The 12,611-nt window shown below is 46.0% G+C and overlaps 1 protein-coding gene across 5 annotated transcripts in view; it reads left to right on the plus strand.

The window, feature by feature from the left end:
• The window catches only part of HEXA (hexosaminidase subunit alpha), a 31,520-nt gene extending 25,832 nt beyond the window's left edge, over positions 1-5,688 (plus strand). For 2 of the 5 annotated variants that reach the window (XR_014785330.1, XM_084816948.1), the window contains 4 exons: positions 776-956; positions 1,842-1,932; positions 2,451-2,555; positions 3,267-5,688. Coding sequence is in view for 3 of the 5 variants with exons in the window: in XM_084816948.1 (XP_084673074.1) it covers positions 776-956; positions 1,842-1,932; positions 2,451-2,555; positions 3,267-3,330 (441 nt within the window). In the remaining 2 variants the exon portion in view is untranslated. Of the gene's footprint in view, positions 1-775; positions 957-1,841; positions 1,933-2,450; positions 2,556-2,708; positions 2,934-3,266 lie in introns of those variants that run through there. The other 3 variants (XR_014785329.1, XM_084816949.1, XM_084816950.1) reach the window with 3 other exon arrangements.
• Positions 5,689-12,611: the final 6,923 nt, after the last annotated feature.

Genomic DNA, 12,611 nt, shown 5'->3' on the forward strand with positions numbered 1-12,611 from the left:
AAAAGATACATACGAGCATTATAAGGACAGGCAAAACATACGCAGCCACCGCTGGATCCCGCTGTTGGTCCTCTTTATCAGTTTTAAAGCCGTCTAAGCTAGTGAGCATCACCACATCTTGTGGCCGCAAATCCCGTACACTAGATCCGTGTTCTGTGAAAATGTCAGCACTTCTGACCTCAGCGCCTGAAGCAGTAGGAATGACGTGAGCACAAATTCTTCTCCCGTGTGCTGGCCACGTCCACTGGCCGTTGGGGCAGGAGGTGCCCTGCCACGGCTTCAGAGCATTCCACAGCTTGCGTCTTCTCATAGGTAAAGGGGAGAGCCAAGGTCTAGCTGTGGACAGCCACTTTATGCAAGGAAACGTGCTTGATCTTGGGTGGTGTTGGAGCCTCACCAGCTGCCGCTAGTCTGCATTGCTGCTGGTTTCCATGTGCCTCGCCCCTGTCCCCGCATTGTTGCTTCTGTTGTGTCTGAGCTGGGCTGCTCTGCTTGCGCCTTTGCAGAGGAAGGGGCTGCCCCTGCTTGCCCTGTCAGGCTGCTCCTGTCGCACAGGTGTGCCCAGCTCTCGGAACGTGGAGGCCCGCAAGCAGACCACTTCTGTGCATTCACTCCCTTTTGACGGACTTCTCGTGTTCTGGAATCTGAACCAATCACGAGGCTCACTGTAATTCAGCGGCCTTATGCTTATTGAACAGCCCCTGTGCTGCTGTCTGGCAGAAAGCAGGGTTTGTCTCTGGACTAAGGTCTTTGATCCATCTTCTGTGTTGGCCAGGTGAAACCCAGCACCGTAATACATGTGTGGAAGGAGAACGCTGGGTCTTACCAAGAAGAGATGTCTCGTGTCACCAAAGCCGGTTACCGGGCCCTGCTCTCAGCTCCTTGGTATCTGAACCATATCTCTTATGGGCAGGATTGGCTGGCGGCTTACCAAGTGGAACCTCTGGCATTTGAAGGTGTGTTATTTCCATTGGTTTGCTTGCCTCTCCTAGAACCTTGTGTGCAGGGTGGCAAAGAGATGGCATGATTTGTCTTACTGCTATTGGTACAAACACTATTAACATAAATACTGTTCGTTTTACTACTATTAGTGGAAGCACTATTAGCATTATTACTATTAGTATAAGTGCTTTGAGCTCAGGAAGAAATTCAGCGAGCCATTGCAGAATGGGTTGTCCAATTCCGCCAACTTAGTTTTTTAAAAAAATGTTGGCTGGGTCTGCACGATCAACAGGGGAAACAATGCAGCATGGGTCATTTCCTCCACACCCCTGCGGCATGCACCTCCAGCATTTGCTTAATTACCCACACTGTGTCACGGGATGGTGTGTCATCCAGACCCAGCATGTGGTGTGGTAGGGTGGCTTTTATCCCACCCCACGACCCCTACTACAAGCCACGGGTTGTAGGATGGGTTAGAAGCCACCCGTGCTGCACCGTGCATTGGGTTTGGATGATACGGCAACCCGCAACGCAGCACACATAATTAAGCAGGCACAAGGGATTGTGCGAACCTGGCTGTTATCTTCTGTCTGACCAAGGGAAGCATGTTACATTCACAGGTGTAAAATTGCTGCGGTCACACTGAAATGGAGAACAAAATTGATTGCAATAAATACAATGAAGTATAAAAAAAAAGAGAGAAAGAAAATGTGTATTAAGACAGGCTTTTAAACAAGTCTAGAACGCCTACAAGTGTCTTTGTGGTTTGTTAGTTAGATCATTTACTTTGGGTGTAGCATTGCTTATCCTCAATTTTTATGTACCTGCAGTAATAAATGAAGCCTTGTAATAACCCAGTTTGGTGAACCATAAATATTTGATTGCCTTTTCTCTGACAGGCAGCCCCGAGCAGAAAGATCTGGTGATCGGCGGGGAGGCCTGTATGTGGGGTGAATACGTGGATGTGACAAACTTGACTCCTAGACTCTGGTAAGATCGGTGGTCACTATGCCAAGCCACCCCTTGTCTTGTAGGAGAAGGTCTGTTTTGGGGACTTGGGTGTAGCCATATTAATTGTGATCATTCATTCATTCATTCCAGTTCTGTACCGCCCAATGGCTGAAGCTCTCTGGGCACTTTACAAAGACGAAAACCTTAAAAAATACATTGCAAAAACCATTTACATACAAACACATAAACAGACAGCACACACAGAGACGCATACATATCTAAAACCATTTTAAATAGTCAACAATAAGAAAAATCCAGGACCTGATTAAAACGTCATCATATGTTGCCGAACGCCTGAGACAAGAGGAAGGTCTTAATCTGGTGCTGAAAAGATAACTGTGTTGGCGCCAGGCAGGCCTTGAACAGAAGAGAGAATTTGTTTCTTGTTGCATTCTTTTTATCTTGTGAGCCGCCTTGAGGGGGTTTTGTAGCCCTAAAAGCGGCCTAAGGGGTTTGAAATCAGTATAAGAAATATCTTTGTTTTTAATGTCCTCAAGGCCTAGAGCTGGGGCTGTAGCTGAGAGGTTATGGAGCAACCAGACTGTTAGAAGCCAGCAAGATGCGTACACGAGGCTGGTGGACTTCCGATGCACTCTGCTCAGGTGATGTTCCCTTCTGCAGCCCTCTGGGAGCTTCTCTTTTTTTCACCCTTGGCACTCAGGTTAGGGGGCAATGCTGTCAAGAATCCAGGATTCAGCTTCCCGCAGTGGCCAGTCAGATTTATTTATTGAAAGTATTTTTATCCTGCTCCTCAGCCAAAAAGGTTCCCGGAGCAGCTTTCGTGCAGTTGGTAAAACAAGACAGTCCCTACCCCACAGGCTTACAAGCTAAGAAGACATGACATGAAAGGAAAAAGGGATGGGGACGGAAGAGGAGAGGAGAAAGTGGTCTTTTCAGGAGGACTGGTGGGATGGCCCCGCTTCCCCTCTCATCTACCTCTGTACAGCCAGATGCTTCCAGGAAGCCCGCAAGGAGGGCATGTAAGCCAAAGCCCCCCTCCCCGTGCTGTTTGCCTTTTATCAGCTGGAATCCAATGGTGTGCTGCCACTGAAAATGGCTAATACCTGCTAAAAGGCAAGCTCCATACACCAAGGAATGTCCATCATGACTTGAGAACAAGCTTCCCCAACCTGGGGCCCTCCAGTTGTGTTGAACTGCAACTCCCATAATTCCCAGCCAGCATAGCCATTGGCCATGATAGCTGGGAATTACGAGAGTTGCAGTCCAACATATCTGGAGGGCCCCAGGTTGTGGAAAGCTGCATAAGACATGATCTTCCAGTGATATCCTTTAATTTGTTTCTTCTCTTGCAGACGAGGGATCCGGGCAGAGCCTCTTTTTACGGGATTCTGTGACTACGAGTACAATGCATTTTGATTTCGGCAATCTGCTCCTGTTGTCTTCCATGTATCTACACCACCTCTGTATATGTGGGGAGAGTTGGAACATATTTGTTTGTTTATGAAAGTTTCAGTGGGATCAATCCATTGTTGCTCCTATGTTGTGGGTTACTATTATTTTTTAAACAAGCACTTTTGGGGTGAGATTGGGGGTAAACATAGAGACAATTTGTCCAATAGACCCAGAAGGAAAAGTTGCTTTTCTCCTATGTGCTTGTTGGATTTTTTTTCTCAACTGCTAGAGGTGCTGCATTAAGGGATCGAGAGACGTGGGTAACCCTGTGATTACTTTTGTTGAAAGGCATTTAATACTTTTTTCTGATCTGTCCTATGTACTAATAGCGAACTCAGTTCTCTGAGTGCCAGCTCTTAGATAACCAAAACAGCACAATCCATACATAGGTGGGGAGATAACAACAGGCTTGGGGCAACCTCAAGCTTTCTTTGCAGAAGAACTAAACATCTTTAGGGGGGCGAAAACCCTAATGGGGTGAAGGGAGACTGCAGAATAGCCCAGTGTGGGCTGAACATGCTCAGTGGCCATGGAATGCTGACTGTTGAGGGGAGGAAAAACAGATAATGGAGTGGAGTTTATTGGGATAGGGTCTGGCTAGTTGGCTGGCTGGAAACCAGATCCCATTTGTTCTAACCAAATCCATTGTCATTATGGATGCTGGAGTGATCCGCTGCGGATACAAATGAGGCTGAATTCCCAGGAATCTGACCTCCAGATTCCGCAGCAGACCGGAACCTCCTTACCTGGCACGTCCGCTGTAATTTGCAGGTTCGCTCTCCAGCTGTCTAAAAGGCTGATAGGCTAATGACAGCCCCCATTAGCCTATTGTGGGAAAATTACAGCTGTAAATTGCGTAGTTTACAGCATTTGCAGCCATAAAGCACTTCCTTCTATGTAAATTGCAGCATGAAAATGGCCTGGACTTCCCCACAGCAAACTCCTCCCAGACCGGATGTCGGGGGTTTTGTCCATCCCTAGTTAATCATGTTCCAGTACCTTCATTATGGAAAACCATTCATTCCCTTATAAATATGAGGAGGGTTGCACTGTTTTTGTTTGTGTTTTGCCTGCCCCCAGACGCTGCCTCAGCATGCTGGTATCTTCTTCTCTGATGCAGGGCTTTTTCCAAAAGGCAACTTGACAGTTTTTACCATTAGCCAGTTCCCTGAGTCAATCCAAGCGTACAGAGAGATTTCTCCCTTATCCTAGGCTCTTTCCTCCAGGACCCAGATTATGTCATCAACTGCCAGGACCTGGAAAAATTAGGGGTTGTATAATGGGGCCCATACCAAGGCCCACATCCCAATAAGTGGCTCACAATAGACACCTCCCCCATGCTGGCTGAAATATATCTTCTCACCATGCTAACAGCCCAGCAGCATTTTTCGGTTGGGGAAGGAGCTGGAAATTCTACAATTCCTTGTCCTGTACACACCCACAGTGATGAATGTCCACAGACATGTCTGATAGGTTTCTTGGAGATAGACAAGACATATGTGGTCTGAAATAGAACCAGCTAGTTATCTGCTTAAAGAGAATACAGCTAAGAGAGCCATGATACTTTAAAGACTGGAGACCGTTGATGCAATGCAAGTGTATAATCCAGATGCTTGAGCAACACTGTCCCCATAATCCGCTTGAGCAACACTGCTATAGGACCCAATAATAACATCAGTGGCTTATTCACCTGCTCATCTTCCAGCGTGATCTAGATGCTGTCACCTGCCAGCAGTGACCTTTCTGCATCTGACAAAAACGGGTCAGTCTCTACGCAAACGAATAAATGGACATGAATCGGGCATCAGAAACAGCAGTGTTCGAAACCAACCGGAGAACACTTCAATCTCCCTGCACGCTCGGTTGCTGACCTTAAAAGTGGCCATTCTTCAACAGAGGAACTTCAGAGGAAGACAGCAGCCTGAAATAGTTGAATTAGAAGTAACCAAGATATTTGATTCTGTTGCTTTGGGGTTGAATAGAGATAATAGTTTCCTGGCCCACTGCAGGTGTTAATTAACATAGCAATGCTAGGATGATTGTGTGATCACCAATGACTGTTGTTGGGAATAGCTGGTGTGCTTGATCTTGTCTGTATTTAAGGTTTACACTGAACTGTCACAGGCTGTATTTCCTGCATTTAATGGCCATTTAGCCCCACTGTTTAATTCACTTTTCTCTATATCCCGGGGCGGGGCGGGGGGTGTACACACACATACACGAATATATGTATCTGCCAACTGAGAATAATACTTGATGTATCTGACAAAGTGGACTCATTCTTATGAAACCACCACAATAAATCTGTTCTTTAAGATGCCACAGCACTCTCTGTTCTTTTTGTTGCAGTGGTTACCCATCTGGAAGGTGTTTTTTGTTGCCGCAGCTATTGACCACCCAACATTATTATTGTACTGTCTGGTTTGGGCCTTTTGGCCCCACTGTGGCGTACAAAATGCTGATAGATTGCAAAACCTCCCTGACACATCAAATCCAACTAGCCTGACCGGAGGTTGCTCAGAGATCAAATGAGGAGCTTTAAGTCTACTAAACCATAGGCATCGTGGTGTATGGTTAGAGCAGTGTTCCCCCAAGCGGACACCCTCCAGATGGCCCATCATCCCCAGCTAGCAAACCATTGGCTATGCTGGCTGGGGATGGTGTGAGTTGTAGTCCTAACCCAGCTGGAGAGCACCAGTTTAGGGAAGGAGTGTTGGACTAGGGCCAGGGACATCCAGATTCAAGTTCCCCATCCCATGCAGCCATGATGCACACCAGATGACCTAGACCAGTCTCTCCCATCACCCCACCCAGCCTAACTTACCTCATGGGGGTACGGATCAAATTGGGGGCGGGGGGAGTGAGGAGAGAACCATATGTGCCTCCCTATGAAATAGGCAGGTTATCAATGTACGACTGCAAGAATTTGAAAAGGGAGCTATTCTGATAGAACTGCCTGAGTAAGACATGGTAGTAGGGAGATTGTACTAAGAGCTAAGGAATGATCTAGAGCTGACAGAATTGTACACAGTCTGAGTGACAAGCACGGTCCTATCTTCATAAAAGTTCTCTTTTTTTCCTGCACTGATAATCACAAGATCTTTGGATGCCACCGTGACATATGCCTTTCTTGTGAGCAACGTTGTTTGCACTCTTGTCTCTCAAAAGAAAAAATCAAAACTTTTTTTGCCTGTCTGCGTTTGTGTCTGTTCCCCTGCCCACCCCATTTAGATATTGCTGTCCTTCACTTTAACAAAATATATACAAGGCCAGCATTCAGTCCCCTTCTCAGCTATGAAGCTCAACTGGCTGACCTTGAGTTGATCGCTATCTGCCTGAGCTACCTCACAGCTTGTTGAGTGGATGAAACATGGCAGGGAGCCCATGTATGGCTCTGGGCAAAGAGCAGGATAAAGATGTAAGGAATAAACCATAAATAAAGCTAATACACATTACCCTATAGCTTACCGTAATTAAGTGGAAGTATGTGTAATTGAAATAACCACATACTCTTCCCCTAACCACATATTCATCCCCTATCTATCTAAACCTTAATTCCTCACCCCCTTCCCCTGTTGTAACCTTCTGTCTATTTTAGATGGTAAGCCTGTTGGGGCAAGGACCTGTCATACCTGTTCTTTGTAAAGTGCTTTGCACATAGATGGTGCTACAGAAAATAATAATAGATTGAAACTGTTACTTGTGAAATTGTTTTAATAATCCCTAGTACCTTTTAAAGTATTCAAACGGCTTCACATTATACTGGGGATCCTTACAACAGCCCTGTAAGGCCTCGATAGAGGGACACTTGCCTCGATAGAGGGACATTTTAGCCAGGTGTGCTTTGTACATTTCTGTTTGTATCTTACCCTGCATTGTTCCACCACCACCCTGTGAGATATGTTTTCTAGACAACAAATGCAGCACAATCCCTCACTTTTGTTAATTCTAGCCTCACTGTTAAGTGGCGGGTATTTTTTGGCTACATTGCCAGCAGGTGGCAGCGCTGGTCTGGCGTTGGCTCTCGTTTCCCTCTCCTCTGGAACAGTATGTTGGGTTCCTGAGAGGGCAGGAGGAATGATTATTATGCCTTCCTATTCTTAAAAGTTGCTGTCACTTTCTCATGCTGGGTAAATTGTTACCTTTTAGTGCCTGTACTTCTGTGCCGAGTGCAGAGCTGGCGAGAGCAGGCAAAGCTGACTAACACCAGGAATGGAATGAACACACTTGTGCGTGCATTCTCTCTCTCTCTCTCTCTCTCTCACACACACACACACACACACACACAGAGAGAGAGAGAGAGAGAGAGAATAGATCAGGACTCTAAAGCAAGTTTTTCCAATTGGGATATCCCTAAAACTTATTTACAGTGCAGTTCTGTGCATCTCTACACAGGCATAAGTCCTTTTAAGTTCAGTGGGGCTTGTTTCCAGATGAGAATGGAAGAGCTATGCTGGATCAGACCAAGGGTCCATCTAGTCCAGCATTCTGTTCACATAGTGGCCGACCAGCTGCCGACCAGGAACCCACAAGCAGAGCATGAGCACAACAGCACCCTCCCACCCAGCAACTGGTGTACATAGGCTCACTGCCTCTGTTACTTGAGGTGGCATAGAGCCATCAGGACTAGTAACCATTGATGGCTTTATCCTACATGAATTTGACCAACCCCTTTTAAAGCTATCCAAATTGGTGGCCATCACTACATCTTGTGTTAGTGAATTCTGTAGTTGAACTGTATAGGATTACAGCCTCAATGCAGGTCGTGAGCTGACACATTAACAACATGGAAAGCTGACTTATACCATCAAACCCTTGGTCAATATAGCTCAGCTTGTACTGATGAGAAGAAGCTCCCTGGGGTTTCTTTCCCAGACCTACTGAGGATTGAACCTAGGACCTTTTGCATGCAAAGCAACTGCTCTAATATTATCATAGAATCATAGAATAGTAGGGTTGGAAGCAGCCTACAAGGCCATTGAGTCCAACCCCCCATATTGGGCTATGACCCATTGAATGGCCACTGCTGTTTTTGCATTGTGCAAAAACAATTGTTTTGATTGGTAAGATTATTGTTTACCTTGAAGGGGACAGTCCCCCAACCACAGAGATGTATGATATGGGGTAGTGCTAAGCTTAGTTTGGGTTGCAGGGGGCATACAAACTTCAGGTGTTATTCAGTTTGCTGGTGGAGCTCTGTTTCAAAGTGCTGTGCATTTATTTATCTGTTTATTTTTATGCTGCTCCTCAGCCAAAAACGAAGCAGCTTACACGCAATCAGTAAAATAAGACAGTCCCTGACCCCACAGGCTTTCAATCTAAAAAAACATGACACACAAGGAAAAAGGGATGGGAAAGGAGGAGGGAAAAATTAAGCCGTGTTTCAGCAGGGCTGGTGGAATGGCCCTGCTCCTGTATAAGGAACTGGGAACCAGCAACCAACTCCAGCACTGTAGTTCAGAGCACAACTCAAAGTGCCAGGGCTTACCTGTTTAAACCCTACATGGCTGTGGACCTGGAAACTTGCGAGAAACATCTCCCACGTCAACCTGCCTGTACACAAAGACCTTCCTCAGAGGTCCTCTTTGGGGTGTTCCTGTCAGCTGAAGTGAGGTTGGTGGTTATAGAGGAGAGGGCTTTATGGCTGTGGCCACCTGCGTGTGGAACTCTCTCCCTGAGGTGGCTCACCTGGGCACCTATGCTAGTGTCTTTTAGTTGCTAGTTGAAGGTTTTTTTTCAAAAATATTTCCAGAGTTTTAATCCAGGGCCAGAGGCAGACAAGATGGCACCTCTTTCCCCTTTCCATGTACAGAAGCTGTCTGGACTGGCAGCTGGATCTTAATTCAACCAATGGAGGCTGGTGGCTCTGATGTCAGTGGGGGTGGTGAATCCGCTCCGGGTTTCAGCCAGAACCAGTCAGAACTCTAAAGGAGCTAACCAAGGAGCTGCATAGCTCCTTTAGAGTTCTGACTGAAACTTGGAGTGGATTCACCACCTCACTGACATCGGAGCCACCAGCCACCACTGAATTCAACACTACAGATGGGATTGGGTCCCCCACCACACCTAAGGCAGCAGTTCAGTTTAGAGGGTCTCTACAGGTTGTGTGATATTCACAGCTCTTCTCCTATAGGGGAACAGCGAGAAGGCTGCAGTCACTGCGTCCAGCATCTGCCGCCTGAAGTGATCACCTCACTCTACCCCATGATAAGGCCGGCCCTGTTAAGCTATTTGGAGAGGGCGATTGTCCCCCCTGCTGTGATTATTTTTAGCACTGTGTTTTTCTTGTTACTGTAAACCGCCTTGGGAATTTTAAATTGAAGGCTGGTATAAAAATCTTGCAAACGAACAAAAAACACACAGATACAGTGGCTTTGTTAAGTGCAGGCAGGGGAATGCAAGATTGCGGGGAGCTGTTGACTGGTGTATCTGTACAACTAGGGAGGAATCTGTGTGTGTGTGTGTAGCAACTAATTGCTGTTGTCTCAGGGAGCGTGTACAAGCCGCCAAACAAATAACGGAGGAGGCGCATGATGCATCCAGCCACATGAGCAACCCTCCCCTTCAGAGGTTAGGTGAAAAACAGCCTCACACTCGGTGCTAACCAGCAAGTGTCAGACTTTGGTTTGTGATGATCAGTGCTCCAGTTAGTGTGCACGCATGTGCACATGGGCTTAAGTTCAATAGTTAAACTATGGAATTCTCTGCTCCAAGATGTGGCGATAGCCACCGCTTTAAATGGCATCAAAAGAGGATTAGACCAGTTCAGTGTTACGACTATCAACAGAGCAAAATGGAACCTTCCTGTTCAGAGACAGGATGCCAGCAGGAAATAACATACACCCCCCTCTATAGTGGTGGTGTTGGGGAAGGGTTGGAGCTCAGTGGTAGCACAGTTGTTGTGTGTGCAGAAAGTTCCAGGTTCAGTCCCCGGCATCTCCAAATAGGAACAGATTTTTTTTTTAAGAATAGATTTACTTAATAATTAAAAACAGAGTTGTAAACAATCATATTAGCCCTACTTAGATCAGACCCATTGAAATGAATGGAACTTGCGTTTGCCATGAATGACACCTGCCCACAAAAAAATGTCAAAAACACCACTTATTAACATTCACTAATACCAAATTATTCTTCTTCTTGCAGTTACTATTATAATATATGAATTTACAATATATACATCAATCGCATTATAGGAGGTGTCTCTTCTTCCAACTACAGCCAGAACTTCCTCCATTTATTTGGGGGAAGTCTCTCCTTTTCATACTTACTAAATGGCCTTATCTTTTGCTTGTACTAACTTGACTGAGCTTTTTATGCCACTATAATAGGAGGAAGCACTTAGTCCAAGTGAAGTAATGACCTCATAGGTCAGATGGTTCCTGCATACCAATCAAAGCATTTTGCTTACCTTAATTTGAACAATTTAACAATGGGGATGAGTCAGAAGGAACAGGAAGAAAGGGGCTGATTAGCCTCTATTAGGAGAACCTCTATTGGACTAGAAAAGAATTAAGGAACAGTAAAATATGAACAACAAAAATGTAAGCAAAGAAAAAAAAAAGTCCAGGCTGTGTCAGGCTTGAAACCTTTAACCTTGCAAATATGGTTTTTGGATACAAGCAGCTGCATACAAAAAAAGAAAAACAAAGGCAGCCAATGTTGGCCAGAAGAAAAATCCCAAAATCCATATAGTGTAATATCTTTATTAGGCCAACTCAACCATCACAAAAAATGTGCAAGCTTTTGAGAACTCCAGGGCTCTTCATCAGGCAAGATGTTGCAAAACAACAACAACAACAACCCAGGTTTCCCAGGGGTGGGGGAGTGGGGAGTGGAGGGGCAAAAAGTCTGACTGGATGTTGTTGTCAGGATGTCTGCATAGTCAGAGTCTTAAAATGATATGGAGGAGGAGGGTTTGCAGACATTCAGATGGGGCTCTGCCAGGTGAGGTGATGGTTTCAGGTTTCAGTGCCCCTAGGACCACTGGGAACAAGAAAGTCGCAGACAATCAACAACCACAATTGTCTGCGACTTTCTTGTTCCCTGTGATCCTAGGCAGCACTGAAACCTGAAACCACCTCACCTGGCGCAGCCCAATTTGAATGTCTGCATATCTTCTTAATTTCCAGTGGCTAGCTGTGTTTGCAGCACAACCAACAAAGAGTCTTGTAGCACCCGGTGTAAGCTTTTGTGGACTGTAGCCCACTTCTTGAGACTCAGATGATGCAGACATCCTGACTACAATATCCAGACAGCCTTCTATCCCCCCCCCCCCCGGTTTACTTTTTGTAACCTCTTCCCTGATGATGAGATCTGGAGATCTCGAAAGCTTGCACATTTTTGTGAGCTTTGAGTTGGCCTAATAAAAGTATTACAGGCACAAGAGAGATTTAGGCGACTGCATAATTTCCCTGCATGGCTCAAGAAAAAAGACGAAAACTAATATACAGAATAAGCACAGGCTCATTTCTTTTCACAGTGGGTGTTGGATCTACATTAAAAAAAAAATACACATCCTTTCCTTGGAACTCCTGTACTGATCCAGTGTGAGAGAGATGCTTGACTCTGAAAGACTGAAGGCAAAAGGAGAAGGGGACGGCAGAGGATGAGATGGCTAGATAGCATCACCGATGCAATGAATATGGACTTGAGCACGCTCCGGGAAAGAGCGGAGGACAGGAAGGCCTGGCGTGCTATGGTCCATGGGGTCACGAAGAGTCGGACACAACTGAACGACTGAACAACAACAATGCAGAGATAAAAACTGGAACGTAGGAAGGCTTTTTGCCCCCTCTTTTTTTGGGGGGGGCATCTTCTCCATCTCTTGGTGTACTTGGAGCAGGAGTTGCTCTCTTCAACCCTCACCCCCCAAAGGGTGCTGTATCTCTCTGGTTGCACATAATCTCATCCAGGCAGGCTATTTGGAGCTGCCGAGTGGAAGAGGGAAAAAGGTCAAGCTGGTCTCTTAGCAACTGTTTGCCAGTTGGACTAGCAGGGACTCTCCTGGTTGCTATGACGGTTGCTGTGATACAGCCATTACTGAGCTGGCCAGGAAAGAAGACAGAGGAAGGGAGGTGTGTGTGTGTGTGTGTACATACAGGTTAGGCTCCTACAGGTGGTGTGTCCTTCTGTGCCAGCGCCTGGTTGCTATGGCCGCACTGCAGGATTGCTTTCTATCTGTTATGCTAAACAACTTCTGGAAAAATGAGGAAAAATGTGATTTTAGATGCATATGGTGTACC

The sequence above is a fragment of the Heloderma suspectum genome, chromosome 11, assembly GCF_057233095.1.
Source record: "Heloderma suspectum isolate Gila_16-S chromosome 11, 16-S_ref, whole genome shotgun sequence".
Lineage (NCBI taxonomy): Eukaryota > Metazoa > Chordata > Lepidosauria > Squamata > Helodermatidae > Heloderma > Heloderma suspectum.